Source organism: Haliotis asinina, chromosome 12, assembly GCF_037392515.1.
Source record: "Haliotis asinina isolate JCU_RB_2024 chromosome 12, JCU_Hal_asi_v2, whole genome shotgun sequence".
NCBI classification, from domain to species: Eukaryota; Metazoa; Mollusca; class Gastropoda; order Lepetellida; family Haliotidae; genus Haliotis; species Haliotis asinina.
The window spans coordinates 8,776,660-8,794,675 of record NC_090291.1 but is presented as its reverse complement, the minus strand read 5'-3'; the positions used below and the strand labels follow the sequence as shown (position 1 = coordinate 8,794,675).

Sequence of the window (18,016 nt, the reverse complement as noted above, 5' to 3'; positions counted from 1 at the left end):
TCAAGCGGAAGTGGACACCATTTAAAAACAGGAAGAAAAGGGTCAAGTGTTTGTGTGATAGTATCCCATTACTCAGGATCAAAACACACTTATTTTAGGACCATAAATACACTAAAGTATATAATATGCCAGTATGCCTGTAAATACCAATATTGTACGTACATTTATGGTACTTCTGATAAAATAGAACATGGATTTGCGCGGATCATACTCGTCCGTAAAACGAAATAACCACGTGCGAATTGAACTTCCTGTTTACAATTCAGGTGTGCGTTAATTGCTGCTTCGAATAGACTTTCGTTACTAGCGCTGTGAAGACAAGCGGAGATCACAAAATCACCAGAGCCTTTGTTTGGGTTACTGAATGTGTATTTAGGGTAAGGTATGCATGTCAGTTTGTAATTTTGGCTTCTGATTGGGGTGGGGGGTACGGGCTGAACTCCTACCTCAGCGTGATCTGCAAGTTGTCATTAAAATTTTGACAATCACAGTTGCAGTTTCATTGACTCAGGGCCCATTCTATTATATGGTCTCAGCATGGTCTCTGACTAAATGTTGAAGAAAACTTCAAAAAGGAAGGGTTGCATGACCAGTTTTCGCTCTTGCCAAAGTCGAAATGAGTGGATGACATATAATTTAGTGTCCTGAATCATGAGCTCAGAGGGACACTTTACTTTATGTCTTGTTCAACATTAATCGCCATCCTAATAAAATGAACCTGAAAAAGCAACTGCTAATCAAGACGCAACAAAACTCTGTCTTTAACGATATATATGTACAAGACATTTAACAAGGATTTGTCAATCACACTTATAATTACAGTGGAAGCTGTCTAATTCAGACTCGACTCGGACCGACTTTTCTGTTCAAAATACAAGGTGTCCAAATTGGACTGGTAAGAGTCAAGAGTTAGCTCCCTTGACCAGGAGATACGCATGTACGGCACGTTTATGATGAAAGACACAACTATGGTGTAACATGTTTTCAGGGTAGTAGCGCAAAAGATGATCATGAACAGTATTGCATATCAGTAGACTATCAAAACTGTAATTCCGTTAATAAATATCACCTCATCCTTTATAAATTTATTGTTAGAATGTTCTGTCGTCTGTTGGTTTCCAATGCAACATACATTTCGTGTCTTGTCCGCAAGCACAAGTGCTAGAAGTGACGCACCATGTTTTCGTGTAACTCGCTATTTCGCAGGGTAACGCCCTTGTATGGAAGCACATGTACTTCAGTCTTCTCCACAGGAATCAACAAATACAACGTATCATTGGTTAAGCCATTTAGTCACTGATGAGAAATTACTGGAGCATCGTCTTTTTATAACAAAATCGCATACCATCAAAATGACACTGAGTGAGTCGTGTCAGCTTGCTTAACTGCTTTGTTAATTCCTTTTGTTAATTGGTTATCATCACACATGATAATGTTTGAAGTCTGTAATCGGCTAACTACAAAGCACTTCCACCTCAGGCAGTCCAGCTAGTCTGAGTTTATTAGCGATGTTTTCATAGTAAATTACCTTGAAGGGCTGAGATTTCAGTCCGAAATCCGAGTTACATGAAGTCCGAATTAGTTAGCCTATATGTTATGATAACTTAGTTAAATTCTGCCGGGACCAACAATTCCGAATTATATAGAAAACCGAGTTACTTAAGGTCCAAGTAAGACAGCTTCCACTGTAGTTCTCTTTTCACCCCATCATCACAATATTGCTGTAAGACTGTGATATAAGTTCACATTTGTAACAAGATATGTTAAAAGTAATTTGAAAGTTTAAGCAGGACCTGTATTCGTTGGTTTCATATTAATTTCAAACTTGTTGTGTGCATGTGCAGAGCGTGTAGAAATAGCTGCTGGCTAACTTCTGCTTTGGTTGTACGCTTACCGATAGTGTAAATACACTTTAAAAAAAATGATAAAATAATGATTATTTACGAGTGACAACTGTTCATAGATGACTACATATATTGACTTGCATATGCTTTTCAGTTATTCGTTGGTTTCATATTAATTTCAGTCTCGCTGTGTGCATCTACTGGTCAAGTTCCGCTTTGGTCGTACGTTTACCGATAGTGTAAACACACTCTAAAGAAAACGAAAAATCAAACCAAATACATAGTTTTATGTCTATTACAATGGTGTTATAAATGACAGATACCAGTTAAATTTACTGGCTTGAGTTTGATTTATATTGACATAGGCAGATTTTACTTCCATTTGTTAAAACTGTATAATCATTACCATTTTTTGTATGTTAATATTCTTAGTAAAGAAAATGCTACACCATTTCTTTAGAACCTCCAGGCTCCATGATAAGATCAGTCTAGTATGGAGGCAACTCATCTGGCAAGGCTTCGACAGGAGCAAGATAAAGCTATAGCAGAGACAGATAATAAAATAGCACAGTGGTAAGTGACAGCAATGGTATTCATACATTACAGTGTATTACACAATTTGGAAAAATGTATGAAGTTTCTTGTTGAATAATTCAATGGAGATGGAAGTCTAAATATATTGAAAGTAATGATATTTTGGATTTGAGGTTAACTTCAAAGAATCTGACCATAGATATTTAGGTGACTATACAAAAGACAACAATATGCATTGTATGTTTACATGTCAAACAGCATTTCTTGTTAGAATTGGAAGGCAAATGATGTGTGGATATCATACCAGCTGTGAAAAACTGGCATCCCATTTCTTATTGTTCATTTTAAAATGTTATGTTTTGGTATTTGTGTTGTCCTATCCTGATCCTATTATTTCCCCTTCATCATCATAGGCAGCAGTACAAGTCTGACTATGAAGCTCTACACCGTAGACTAAAGACTCTACCTGACAAAGTGGAACATGAAGTTATGGTATGGACAGATTCCAGTTACAGGGATGCAGTATATCCTGAAAGAGAAAGATTTACATTCTCCATTGGTCATAACATTCCCCTTTGTAACCTTATTATAGTTAAATGCCATCTTGATTCTGAAATATGGGACACATGATTTTCAAAAGTGGAGGATAAATTGTTTTGAGGTTCCCATGCAGTATGAACAGCTATATAATTTGTAGTAAATTTATAAGAAATATGTGTTTAGAAAGCCATGTTTCCATTGTAGAGGAGTTGACTGTCACTTGACGTGTATGGAATATCCTTGAAAAAAAAAAAAGGAAGCTGTGTAAGGGAGATAACTCCCTACAAATACGTTTTAGAAACATGGAACTAATGCTGGGATAGCATAATGCCTGGTTAGTGGATGCAGCTGATCTGATTTGTAGTTCATTATTTCATATTTGAAGATAATTTTGATCTTTATCCAGTGCGTTGTTTGTTTGTGTCTCAGACAGATCCTAAAACTCAGCCACCCAAAACACCCAAACAAGTATAGAATACAGTGGCAAGTCTAGACTTTACAATACATGTATAATCAAAGTATTCTTTTGGCTCCTTACTACCATAGTTATAGGGATAATGCAAAATAAGAAATGTTTTCCTCACATCTTAGTCTCGCATGTTTAGTTTCACTGTGCATGGAATTGTTTACCTTGTCAGGTGCCCTTTGGTTCCCTTGCCTTCATGCCAGGGAGACTTGTTCACACCAATGAGGTGATGGTTCTACTGGGAGACAACTGGTTCGCAGAGAGATCAGCCAAACAAGCTGCAGAAATTGTATCCAGGAGGATCAAAGGTAGATAACTTCACCAGGAATAAATTCTCATTGATACAAAATTGGGAGGATTTTAGGAGGATCACATCAACATAAATTTGTGGTCAGATATAGGTACACTACTTGTCTCATCCGAAGCAGAAATCATCAAATTTGTGATTTTCTGAAGGACTTTCAGTTACAGTTTCGTCATGAAGCCCAATCCTTAATACTTTGTTTACTTTGCTTCTTATGTGGGGTAGGCTAGTGGTTAAAACGTTCGCTCGTCACGCCGAAGACCTGGGTTTGATTCTCCACATGGGTACAATGCGTGAAGCCCATTTTCTGGTGTCCCCCGCTGTGATATTGCTGGAATATTGCTAAAAAGCGGCATAAGACTAAACTCACTCACTCACTTCTTAGACATATTAGAATGAATGGGATTGTAAACATATCATATTGATATCTCATCATCCTACGTACGAGGGAATGTCAATAAGTTTTGAGCCTTGAGCATTTTTCATACCCCGTTGTCACAGCCTATGGTACGACATTGAACCTTGGGGTGTAGCTGATGTGATATATAAGTTTTGGTATCCTACTCTCAGAAGTTATTGAACAGCTCACATTGACAGAAAGAGACCCCCCCTCACGGCAGTGAAAATGAATAAAATTGAATATAGAGCAGTAATCAAGTTTTTAGTTCTTGAAGGAAACTCGGCGAAGAACATTGAAGAAAGGTTTTCAGCAGCTTATGGGAAGTCTTCCCCTTCATCTGCTACCATCAAACGATGGGTCAATGAATTTAAGCATGGTAGAGAGAGTCTTGAAGATGACCCCCAATCCAGGTCGCCCAACAACAAGCACTAGTCAGGAAAACATTGACAGAGTGCATAGACTTGTGCTGGAAAATCGTCGAATCACACTCCATGAGTTAGAGGAGACCACAGACATTTCACACGGATCCATCGAGACAATTCTTCATGAACATCTCGTCATGTCTAAGGTGTGCGCAAGATGGGTGCCAAGAATGCTTACAGATGAAATGAAGCAAACAAGGGTCACCATAAGCAGCTCCATGCTAACCAGATACAACAAGAATCCAGAAGATTTTCACTTTAGGCTAGTAACCTGTGATGAAACCTGGATCCACCACTAAGATCCTGAGAGCAAACAAGAATCCATGGAATGGAAACATGTCACTTCTCCCAGGACCAAAAAAGCCTCCAGATCAGTGCAGAAGGTAATGGCGACAGTCTTCTATGATAGCAAAGGCGTCATCCACATAGATTACTTACCAAAAGGAAAAACAATGAATGGGGAATATTATGCTAACGTGTTGAGGCAAGTGCGACAATCAATCAAGGAGAAGCGCCGGGGCAAGATCAGACGTGGTATTCTTCTACATCAATGCTCCAGTACACACCTCTCGCGTTGCAGCCGCTGCTGGCCAATAATGCGGGTATGAAATCTTGCCGCATCCTCCCTACTCTCCAGACCTGGCACCAAGAGATTACCATTTTTTCCCAAATCTCAAGAAACACTTGCGTGATCATAGATTTCAGGATGATAATGAGCTTATTGCTGCTACTGAGGCTTGGTTTGAGGACCAAAATGGCACCTTCTACAGAGATGGCATCAGCGCCTGGCAGAAAAGATGAAACAAGTGTCTTGACTCACAAGGGGACTGTGTTGAAAAATAAATATGGTTCATACCAATATTTTGTGTTTTTCTGTGCAAGGCTCAAAACTTATGACATCCCCTCGTGTGAATAAATATCAGTCAGATGGAAATGTGATTCATTTTGTGTTTGATGCTGTCAGTTATGAACAACTGATCAGTCTACATTGTATCAGTCAACCCGACCACATGATTCATGAAGTTATCTCTTCATTTGCTGCAGACTGGTTCTGTGCAGGAACCTTATTGAGGGTAAGATGGAATGTTTAACAGTCTGTGGCACCTGCACATCTAAAGATCACTACAGCATCATAGATCTTCCAAACTTTGTCAGTTATTGGTGTGTATGTGCTCAGTCAAATTATCCAGCATCAAATAACAGACAGGAATAATGTAATAAAAACAAGTCTTTTTTGCAGCTGTTGAGGATAGCCTGGAGAAATTGATGGAGGAGAAGAAGCTTTTGACACCACGCCAGGTGTTCACTCAAGAGTTGGAGGACATGGCTCAGGTGAGTGTACAGGTGTTTAGAAGTGAGTCAGATGAGGGCATAGGTGTTCAGTGTGCACTTGCTCAGTAAAACAGAAGACATGAGTCAGGTGAGTGTACAGGTGTTCACTAAATGATGTGGGTCTGGTAAGTGCACAGATGTTCAGTGTACAGGTGTTCTCTAGAAGACATGAGTCTGATGAGTGTACAGGCATTCACTATAAGACATGGTTCAGGTGAGTGTACAGATGTTCACAAGAAGACATGAGTCAGGTGACTGTACAAGTGTTTTCTATAAGACATGGATCAGGTGAGTGCACAGATGCTCACAAAAGGACATGAGTCAGATGAGCGTACAGGCGTTCACTATAAGACATGGGTCAGGTGAGTGTATAGGTGTTCATTAGAAGACATGGATCAGATGAGTGTACAGGTGTTCACAAAAAGACGTGAGTCAGGTGTGTACAGGTGTTTACTATAAGGCATGGGTTAGGTTAGTGTACAGGTGTTCACTGGAGGACACTAATATGATCAACAAAGATCAGTTGCTACAATACACTCCCCCCTTCCCCCACTTTTGCATATTCTTTCTCTGGCACTAGTGTTGACTGGTGACACACAAACTAGAGTTACCTCAGATAACTAATGGATGTTACTGTGTTGGTAAATAGTAAATATTCTAGCATACTAACTCAAACATGTTTTCTTAAACTCTGAAAATACATGGGCTGGTAAAATTCAAGATGTTAATATTGTCAGTGACATTAGTTTACTGCTTTTCAGGGATCATCAGATGTGAAGGAAATTGTCGAAAAATATGATTCTGATACAGAAAGAGAATGGCAAGGTAAGATTTGGAATTTTGTTATGTTAGCAATGTATTCTTTGATGTCACTGAGACCATTCTGAGTATGTTACACAATGGAGCATCAGAATATGAAGAGACATAAAATATCTGCCTGCTACTGTGTTATCAAAGGGACATAACTCTTCAGGCTATGTTTTTGAGTGTTGGCATGTCTCAGTTTCACAGTTGTTTGAGAAGTGGAGTCATCTCTAGAAGTTATTTGCTATAACTTGGTATGTGGTCACATACTCCAGATGTCTGACCTTACAATGACAACAGTTGAGAGCTTTTAGCTAATACATGTTTAGTGACTTAATGACTTCTGAAAAACATGTCCGAATATTTCTTTGAGAATGTTAAAAATTCAGTAGGAGTTGTTACTATCCACATTTTGCTGTTGATGTAATAAAGAAATAACTTTTTCTCTCCTGAAAGCAGGATTCTTGGGGTAACTGGGTTAACATGATGTTGACAGAAGTACTCTCATCACAGTGCCTAATCTGGCTAGAATTAGTGGTAATGTTGTCAGCCACTTGTTTACTCAAGACCAGTAAACATTTTTCGCTCAGCTGTTCATCTTTCTAAGCTTGATGGGTTAACAGATTTCATTGTTTCGTCTTAATATTGGATTATTTAATTATTTCTTTGTGGTTTAATGCTAGCCAGATTTCTACCATACGATGGTCAGTAAGTAATCAAACACTCAAAGTAGTACCAGGTAATCCAGTGATTGACAGCATGAGCATCTATATGCAGATATGAAACAATGACATGAATCAAATGCATTAGTGACCAGACAATGGCGATAGTTGATTCATATGACAAGGATGAGGATCAGATCTAGCCTAGATCTACACTGGGAGACGAAGAGGGTTGTTGCTGACCTTTTCTAACCCAGACCCAGAGGAGTTAGCTTTTCATGAGTTTGTAATGAATTTATGTTATAGTCCAACATCGGAAGAATGTGCAAGTTTACAGGGAAAAGTTAAAACAGGACAAGTCCAAACGAAAGCCAGAGAAGAAACATGAAGAGCCATTAAGTGATGATGCATTGTGGGCAAGGCTTGATGAACTCGAGAAGCAAGAAGCAGAAGAGCAGGAGTTTGACAAGTAAACATTCTGCCCTTTTAAATTATCTTTGAACTAACAGAGATGTTTATGTGTATTTTTCAATGTATGTGCAGCATGAACTTTGAAAGTACTTATCATGAAACAATACCATGTACTCCATGCTTTGGCTTAAATTTCATCCATCCTGCGTGTAATGGTGGAGTGTTTCTTGTCGTGGAGTTCATGAACAATGAGTTTTGTTTGCTTGTTTGCTTGTTGAATGCTGCATTCAGCAATATTTCAGCTATATGATGGCAGTCTGCAAATAATCAAGTCTTGATGAGCTAGTCCAGTGATCAACATCATGAGCATCAATCTACATAGTTGGGATACATTGATATATGTCAACAAAGTCAACAAGCCTGGCTGTAGGTCACCTCTAACATAGCATGGGTTACTGAAGGTCAGTTCTAACCCAGATCTTAACAGGTGTACACAGTGTAACCAGCAATGTTCATATGTACAAGCCACGCCCCCTGAAGCAAATGTTCATCGACGTCATGGATTATACAGATCTGGCGGTTCAGATGTCTTCTTTTTGATTTCCTAAGCTTGACTGGCAAGAATACAATGCTAATTCTCTTACAGCCCTGAATCTCTCTTTGTAGAATGGATGACGATATGGAAGAGACAGATGTAACTACCAAGGAGAGACCACCCAGTCCTCCTCCAGCCGAACAGCAGCGTCGGGTGTCATGGGCTGACGAAGCAAATCCTGACGAAAGTGATGAGGAAGAAGAAGAGGAAGAGAGCACATCAGCCAGTGACTATGACACTGATACAGAGGAAGAGTTAGCTCGGAAACAGATGTCTCGCATAACCTTCACTCATTCGATTCCACAGAAGGTACATGTAGTTTCCTGACACAGAATTACCTGGCCTGTCTGTAGTGGATGTCTTATGGATGCCCTTAATAGCCCAGACTGTGGTACTATTTGTCACGTAACTACTTATGTCATATGGCATATGTGATCCTCAAGAATTTAGTGTCATCTTATCTTTTAAGGATGTTTGAAACACTGGGTCCTTTATTGTTTCTGTGTTGGAAACAGAATTATGAACTGAAGAAAATGGGAAATGTACAGACTTGCGCATTGTTGTATTTCTTAAATATAGAATGTAATTGGAATGTGTTGTAGCCATATCTATTTGCATCTTATCAAGAAGTTAATGTAAAAACTGCAAAGAACAAAATCTTAATTGAAAACCATTGTACAAATATGTTGCACAGTCCTTTTAACTGACTCAAAGTGTTTTAGCTTTTCGTAATCTCTTAGTGATTTCAGCATCATATTGTGTGTGGTTCAAGCCATGAAGACTCTATGTATCAAAGAGATAAAACATATCAGAAACCCTGTGATTCGGTTCCTTGGCCATGGTGGTCAACAAAGACCTTTATTTCTTTACTTCAGTCATTTTTGATGTGAGTGAAACTGTCCAAAGCAAGGTACAAATTACTCTCACCACACCCTAACGTAGTCTAATATGTACTCTTTGTTTTCAGTCTTCATCTGATGACACAAGTACGTCAAACACAGGAAGCAGTGGTGAAGTCCCAGAGATTCAGAGTCCAAGTGATATCTATAAACATTTTCTGGATAATCTGCAGCCAAAGTCAATACTCAAGAAGAAGAAGACAAAGGAAAGGACAGTGCAGGAGAGAAAGGCAGCAGAGCTGGAGAGACAGAGAGCAAAAGCCAAGGCTGCAGCAGATCTAAAGGTCGGTTTGTTTTCTCTCAGGTAGTTTGTACATATTTTCTTCAGGATTGGCATAACAGAGTGGATGTGAACTAAGGGAGAATTTTTTTCTGGTCCATTACATTATAAAGTGTTTTCTAACAGACAAATGCCATCGAAACTGAGTATGGTGAAATGTGCTCTAAAAGCTGCTGAAACATCTGTCTGACATTTGTAGTCATACAATGGGCGTGGCATGGCATGGTGTGTGGATTGATGTGTGGTGTACTGTGTGTGTCAAAGTGATGTAGTATGGTTTTTGTGTTTTGCTATATTTTGCACGTGTTTGAAGTACTGCTGCTATATTTTGAGTGGTATTGGACTGGTGATTCAGATCTCTTGTTGAAGAATGCATGTGCAAATCAAGACCAGACACTGCTCTATAGCTGGGAGAATATGACATATTCCAGTCTTATTAACGCATAGATTTGACCATAATTACTTGGTAAAGAGTTCCATGTCTCTTTGCAATGTATTTACATGGGAGATAACTCCTGACACACATTTTGAAATCCTCAAACCAGACTCAGTAAAGAGTCATAAAATCTACTGACTGACACAACTTAGAGATACCTCTATTACACAAGATTGCATATTGTCAGACCAACATGAAGCGTCATATAATATATCTCCCTTATCAAACAAAGCTGCATGAGTGTGCGAATATGAAGACTATTATGTAACTTGGCCTATTTTCTTGTTATATATAACGCATCATCAACCATTATGGGGAAAGATGACTGTATCACTCTGTATATAGGTACAGCCTGCATACCACCATAACAAATTTGTGGAAACTTAATGAAGTGTCATAAAATCTCTCCCGTCGGTTGACTTGAAACTGTATTGAAAAATAATTGATTTGTGTAGCACCTGGTTTCCATATTGGATATGACTGCTCAACGGCGCTTTCTGAAGTGAGCAGAAAAAAATTGTCTTCAAATGAGTTAGAAAAGAGTCATTAGTTGGACAGTTTCTGACTTCCAGTGGTAGGGCATTCCACAGTTTTAGCGCTGTAAACCATAGACCCACTTCACCCATCTTTGTTTTAGTTTTAGGAGCTTGAAGTAGTTAAACTTCTTTTGGGTTGGTAGTGATGTAACATGTCCTTAATGTGTGGAGAGTTTTCATCCTTTAGTGCTGGATATGTGATAGAAAGAGTCTTGATGTGGTGCTCTACAGGAAGGTTTACTAGCTGCATCTCAAAAGAGGAGGAAAAAGATTCATGAGGCATGAGTATGCATAGGCAGGTAACATAAAAGTTGTGTTTCAGTTTAGAGTAAATTCTTCTGGTACACAGGAAGATAGTTCTTGACTAAGGGAAATAAAGTACACTAAATTCAGAATTTTGTAAATTGGAGGTTTATGGTAGAAACACATTCATAAAGTGTTACAACATAATAAGACATGAACTGTCATTTCATTTGACAAGATATTTATTCATGTTTTGAATGCTTCTAACCACACCACCTCCTATGTATTATATACTGGCATTTATCAATTGTAGTAGAAACAGCGACACCAAGGACCAGTAAACATCTGGGTAAACAACCCTGTGGATTAATATTGCACAGTTATCTCCCTTTGACCTGTCTACCCACAGCCTCATGAAATGTTTTGGACTGTAGTTTGGAGAGTAATGTCGTGCCTATTTTGATATGTTTATCAGAACAGAAATATTTGTCCTCAGATGGACTGGAATGCAGTGTTGTTCTGTCAAATTTTGTGGGTGAAAGTTGTTTTTACCACGTTTGGTGTGAGATACAATGATATTTGCGGAGTGAGTGAGGTGGCATTTACATCAGGTTTGGAGGATCTAGCCATAGTCATAGTGAATGAGTCTTCAGAAACCTACAGCTGAAATATTGCTGAGTGTGGTATAAATAACCAACAAACATAAATCATGCCATAAAGGAACACTAGAAATGGGTGTGACAGGTTGTGTCCATAAGAGTAATTGAACCCTGGTCTTAGGCTTGAAAGCCAACACATCAACCACTGTGCCACCTCACAGCCCTTACTGTTACCCTTTTAAAAATACTAGCTATGTACTACCCTACCTTTACTATATGTTATATCACCAGTAACCAGGACATGGTATCTAAAACAGGAGACTCAACCTCTTATTGATGACTGGTTCATTACGTTTCACAATAAATTATATGCAGTGCTTGTAGAAACGAATCCAACCAATGAGTTATAGCATTGTGCTAACAACCAATAGATGGTACATTGTAGAAGCTGAGCAGTCAGTATGTATGATACCGCAGTTTGTTTAGAGGTTATTTACCTTGAAGTTTCAGTGCATGCTATAACTGGGCAGCAGATGTATTTTGCTGATGCTGTGGTTTATTCTGAATCTATCCACAGCATTCTTTGTTTCTCATGTAATTTGGTTGTATTTTCATGCAGGCAAAGTCAAAACAATTGATTCTATTTAAGGACACTGGCCAACACACTCATATACATTTGTAAGTACTACACAATATACAAATAAAATACAATACATATAATGGAGAGAACCAAATGAGAGGCAAATGTAAAATTTCATTTTAGCATTATGAATTGTCTAACAGATCATTTCTTTGTCTCATACTCTTTCTTAGTTTGATAAATAGTGACAGACAAATGCCATCAATTTCACTCTGCTATAGATTAAAAAATGCTACAAGAAGCAGAAACCATTTTTGGAATGTTTTGATACTTATGAAATATTTAGAAAAGCTTTTAAAAAAAACTGTTTGGATCGAGTTTGGTCAGTTTATTTCACAAGTCCTCGAGGCACAGACTTGGTTTTTGGACATGTACTCTAATCCATTGTTGTCTCTTCAGTAATCCTGGCATTGTAGACAGCCTGCTGCAACTTGATTGTCTAATTGCAGTCTTTATTATGAGGATTACTGCTCCTGCATGTTTACAATGCATTCACCAGCAGCTCATAATTGCCTGACAACTTCTTCTGTGTTTTACCACCTCAGGCTATAGCCTCCAATCAAACTGAGACATTTTTTGAAAAAAAGTTATTAATCTGTAACATTGCCTTAAGGAAAATAGCATCTTCTTTTTGTTATGGGTAAGTAGTGGTCAGACATATGTGTTTTGAGGTATGGGGATTTAGCCAGGTGTGACAGTGTTTTCATTGCATGAACAGGGTTTTATGGTTGGGGAATGGGGTCATGTTTTGTCTTTTTTGTTCAACTGGCGGTTTTATTGGCTCCGAGCTGTGCCATCTGTGACATGAGGTAGCTGTAAATAGTCTTTGACTTGGGTCCACAACATGAAGAGATGGAGATAGGTTATTGGGGAAGAGAAAGAGATGAAGGGGAGGCAGGTGATCATGAAAATATGACGCAGAAAAGGTGACCCATAAAGAAAGGACACAATTAAATTTTTTAAATAAAATGGCTGAAAATTTCAACATAACAGCGACTGGTCAGTTATTGTAGGAAAGGATCAGGTTAAATTGTTACGTGTATTTGATGGGTTGGGATGAAGGGAATAAATCTTTTTTACATAAAATGGGGAGTAGGGGTTTGTCAACAAACTATGGTTCAGGCCCCCCGATTTCTCGAAACAAACTGAGATTGACAATTTGAAACAGCTGAATTTTTAACTCAGCTGCCTTTTTTTTAAATAAAAAGGGTCAAACAACTAATCTGCCCACCAAAGACAGATTGTCTACTGAGTTTGAGTCTGAGACTGATTTCTGTTCATTGTGGAAAATGCATGTTCCTGCGTTTTCTGAAATTTGATCAAGTCAAATCTCAGTCCTTTGTTTCGAAAAACCAGGGCCAGATTAATTTCCCCTAGCCCTGCCCCACTGCCCATTCCTATTATCAAAACAACATTTGGGTTCTGGGAAACTGATGAATCAGTAGAAAGTAACCGATGTGAAAATGTGTTTGCATCAGCCGACTTTGCACAATTAAGAATGAACTGATTTTTAACATTTATTTGTCTGTTGAAATTTGAAAATTAAAGATGATTTTAAGCAGAATATTACACACAAATCAGCCCTGGCAGCATATGTTTTACCATTGTTCGGGAACATCTCTAGCAAATCCAGGCCCCCCTAAGTAATTGAAGGAATTACAGCAAATTTGAAGGAATTGTATCTCAAATGTAAACAAACGCTGCCCACTCGCGAAACAATTGCAGCGATATCGGTAGTTTAGCGGTAATAACAGAAACACATCGGCCCTATCGGAAGCAATGTCGGTAATACTGGAAACACGATCGGCCATCTTCGGAGATTTTTCGGTCGCGAGCGGAAACTCACGCAGCAAAACATGGCGTCGTTGGAACAAGCGCCCGTCTCGGTGAGATTTGTTTTTAGTTCCTACTATTACATTTTTACACTTATCCATCTTTGACCACCCGTGTTGAATGCGTTTAGGTATGAGGTGTTGTCGGGGCAATAACTTATGTTTTTAGGAAAAGATTGTCACTGCAGAAGAGTGTCACAAGTCATGCCCCTGCAGATTGTTTACATCTGAACATCGAAGTCGTGCCGATGATTACGAACATCATGAACGTGCGCCATGAAGAAGTTTATGAGCCATAATTTGTCTTGCTATGAAGTGCAACTGACAAATTTAAACACATTTTTTTTTAAAAAATGATTTTATATCTGGCGCACGTTCGTAATCATCGGCACGACTTCGATGTTCAGTTGTAAACAAACTGCAGGGGCATGACTTGTGACACTCTCCTAGAGTGACTATCTTTTCCTAAAAACATAAGTTATTGCCCCGACAACACCTCATACCTAAACGCATTCAACACGGGTGGTCAAAGATGGATAAGTATAAAATTGTAATAGTAAGAACTAAAAACAAATCTCACCGAGACGGGTGCTTGTTCCAACGACGCCATGTTTTGCTGCATGAGTTTTCGCTCGCGACCGAAAAATCTCCGAAGATGGCCGATCGTGTTTCCAGTATTACCGACATTGCTTCCGATAGGGCCGATGTATTTCTGTTATTACCGCTAAATTACCGATATCGCTGCAATTGTTTCGCGAGTGGGCTGCGTTTGTTTACATTTGAGATGCAATTCCTTCAAATTTGCTGTAATTCCTTCAATTACTTAGGGGGGCCTGAAATCTTGAAAATAGAAACTGGATTTTATTGTTTGTGTTAGTTACTTGAAAACAGCCAGTAAGTATCCATGGAATTGACACAGCATGTGCAGAACTGACATGTATCTACTGGTAGTTATTTTTCTGCGAATTCTTTTGGATCAACTCAATAAAAATGGAAAGTGCATCACGATCTTTGTCAATCTTGAGGTATTCCTTTTGACTGTCCACCATTTCATGATATTGTCACTATTTCTGTTTGGTGGCCCCTGAGTTGGCAATCTCAGATTATCAGTCACTGGGAATAATTTGACTGTCTGGCATTTTTATCTTTAGTGTGTAATTATTTTATTACATGTTGTTCTCTTAGATCAACCTGAAGCTATATCCTGAGATCCATTCTGGTTATAATGTTTGAGACATGGGGATTACCCACAAACTTGGTCCTGTCTCATTTACTGGTCATTAACTGTCTGCAGTAGAGGAAGAGCAACAGATGCAACATAACAGTTAATTAGCAATCTATTTGCCACAAGGCAAAGACGGCTTGATTGAATGTAGTCTAAATTATATCTGATAATTATTTGTGTAACAACAGTTAGGATAAACAAATGTTAATCAGGTTTTGTATTCCTTCACATATCTTCTTTCATTATTTTAGTTCCTTTGGTGTTTTTACATTTTATGATCAGCAGGTGGAAAAAAATATATTGCAAAACATTTTGGATTTTTGGTTTTGCTCATAAAATAGCTGCCATGTGTGTAGTGTCTCATAAACTTTTTATTCAAAGTTTGATGTATTGTTTTCATATAAATATATAAACATAATTTGTAATTTGTTTTTGTAATTTGTTCAAGTAGCACTACATTACCTTCAACCCATTCATGATCCTCAGTACCTCCTTTCCTCTCCTCATGATCCTCTGCAAACACCCAAAGTATGTGCCTATGTCCTCTATTTTTGTATTTAACTGTACCAGATGCTAAAACAGTATTGCAAGAAAGATATTTCACAGTTGTGTCGCCCACTGTGCAACTCAATGCATCTTTGTCATTGGAACTCTGAAATCTGCTGTCTTTCTCTGAAATATTTTTTTCGAGAAATTGCAATAGGCTCCTTGCAGCCCAATGCTGTGAGGACAGCATACTTTGTTAAAAGTTTGGTGTTATGTAAATTATTTACTGTTTTGATTAGTATTAATTGTGACTGACATATCTCAACAACCACTCATATAACAGGGTTTTGAATCAAACTTGCTGACTTAGAAATATATGCCCCTTTTATATGTTTTCAGAATGCCTTCACTGGCACAGTGGTAGAAAACCATGTTCGTGGAGCAGGTGCCGCAGAAACACAGTCAGCACTGCCAACAAGACCTGTGTCTAAGTTCCGTGCCCAGAGACAGCAGCGAGGTGGTGCCAGGAGGTAGCACAAGGTCCAAGACAATCTGATGCAACCTGGAAATGTAAAGACTGAAAAATGATATGTATAAGGTACAAGTTGATGCTGATGAATTACTAACAAGATGGTGATTCGGTTCTGGATGTGATTGTTAGATTTATGTGTTAATGGATGCATGGACTCGAGATGTATCTCAAGTATTGTTGCTGAACCCAAATCCTGAACGTGAATGCGTTAAAGCACCTGGAAATAAACTGATTCATTTACTGTTAAAGTACCAAGGTCACCTTGTCCTTCTCTGGATTGTTGAATCATTTGAGAAACGCTGAAGCAGTTACATTTTACTGATATTTTTTATACTGTTTTTGTTATTTATAGTTTTATTTTCTGAGTTATCCTGGTGTGCCCTTGTAAAATCTTTGGATGCAGCTGAGGGCAGCATCATGTCTGATTCAATGTGCAAAAATTAGCTTTATTATTACCGGTATCATTAGCTGATGAGACAGCTTTCTAGATGCAGTTGTGTATTCACATTTTTCAAACGTGGGAGCTGAGCCAATTCATGCTTCTCAGAGGAGCTGTGGTGTCTGAGTGGGTTAGATGGCTGACTTTGTGTTGGTGTTCAAGAGCTGATTCAGAGAGTGTGAGTTTATTACCTGGAAGGGTCTGAACCCCAAATAAAGAACTAGGATCTGTACTTTACTGAGGAAGTGTAATCCCATATTTAACATTAGTTGCATTTGACAATTTTCAGAAAAAAACATTGTGAGAATTTACTGGTTTCCCATGGTAACTGCCTTTCGTCAGTACAATTGGTAGAATGAAAGCCCTAATATTTTTGTCAATATGTAACTCACAAACAGAATGTGAATATGACAACATCTCTGAGATGTTAGGGTGCCGGGAATGTGGAAAATAAAAGTATAATACATCTTAAAATGTGTTTGTTTCCCATGTCCTAACTCTTAATCAAATGCGACCCATGAAGGAAAATGGGTAGAATAGGCTTTCCGCCACCCATGTTTGGCATAAAAGGCGACTGTGCTTGTCGTAAGAGGCGACTAACGGGATCGGGTGGTCAGGCTCGCTGACTTGGTTGACACATGTCATCGGTTCCAAATTGTGCAGATCGATGCTCATGTTTTTAATCACTGGATTGTCTGGTCCAGACTCAATTTTTTACAGACAGCCACCATATAGCTGGAATATTGCTGAGTGCGGCGTGGAACTAAACTTACTCGCTCGCTCTTAATCAAATGCAATATCTAGAGATGAGAAAATTACACAGCTGCCGGTCTCATTTTCATATTTTGTGCAAAAGGCCTATACTCATGGTAATTACTAATGGAACAGAAGATGGATCCTGTCCCTTCATTGTGACTGAAGTTTATTTTCTAGAGTATGGTGCACTCTTTAAAAAATAGGGTTCACACAGAGAATGATAATGGTTCTTTGTCTTGGTTTGTGAGTGAGTAAATATGGTTTTACACTACTTCTAGCAATAACTATTCTTTGTATCAATATTTCATAATAATTCAAAGTGGGAAACGTCATGGGTAGATTCCAATATTTTGCTATTTTTCAAATACTAATGGGTTGCTCAGTTGTTAAAACCTGCTTGTCACACCAAAACCTGCGGTTTGGTGCTTGCATGGATACATTGAGTTCTGACAAGGCTCCCAGTGCATTGTTGGTTGTTTTCAGGTTAAGAATTAGCTTAGATGTGCTGAGTTACAAGGGGAGTCTTCAAAACATTTCACAACTATAGCTCATAATGGTCGAAGTCATAACGGAGACAGCTGGATCCCATGTTGCATGTTGTTGTGTCACATGTCAGGTGCCGTCTCAGTGATACTCGTATGCAGATTTACTGTTAGCTGTAGTCTACCTGGGTCTGGGTTTCACTGTCAGCCTAGTGGCTGTAACCTGTCATCACCAGCCACCAATGTACTGTTATATGGAAGTACTGTTTGCTGTAGTCTGCATGTGCAGAGATAAAGTGTCGGCCTTGTGACTGTAA

At 38.6% G+C, this 18,016-nt stretch overlaps 1 protein-coding gene across 2 annotated transcripts; it reads left to right on the top strand.

Annotated features, from left to right (window-relative positions):
* Window positions 1-9: 9 nt before the first annotated feature.
* LOC137258028 (unconventional prefoldin RPB5 interactor-like) lies at window positions 10-16,935 on the top strand. Of its 2 annotated transcripts, none has more exons than XM_067795564.1 (10): window positions 10-377; window positions 2,305-2,417; window positions 2,792-2,870; window positions 3,557-3,692; window positions 5,751-5,842; window positions 6,604-6,667; window positions 7,615-7,777; window positions 8,386-8,623; window positions 9,282-9,497; window positions 15,890-16,935. In XM_067795564.1, the coding sequence occupies exons 2-10, from the start codon at window positions 2,338-2,340 to the stop codon at window positions 16,022-16,024; spliced, it is 1,203 nt and encodes a 400-aa protein (XP_067651665.1). In that variant the 5' UTR covers window positions 10-377; window positions 2,305-2,337; the 3' UTR covers window positions 16,025-16,935. The 2 variants fall into 2 exon arrangements, with proteins under 2 accessions (XP_067651665.1, XP_067651666.1); XM_067795565.1 differs by having other exon boundaries at window positions 222-382.
* The last annotated feature ends 1,081 nt before the right edge of the window (window positions 16,936-18,016 follow it).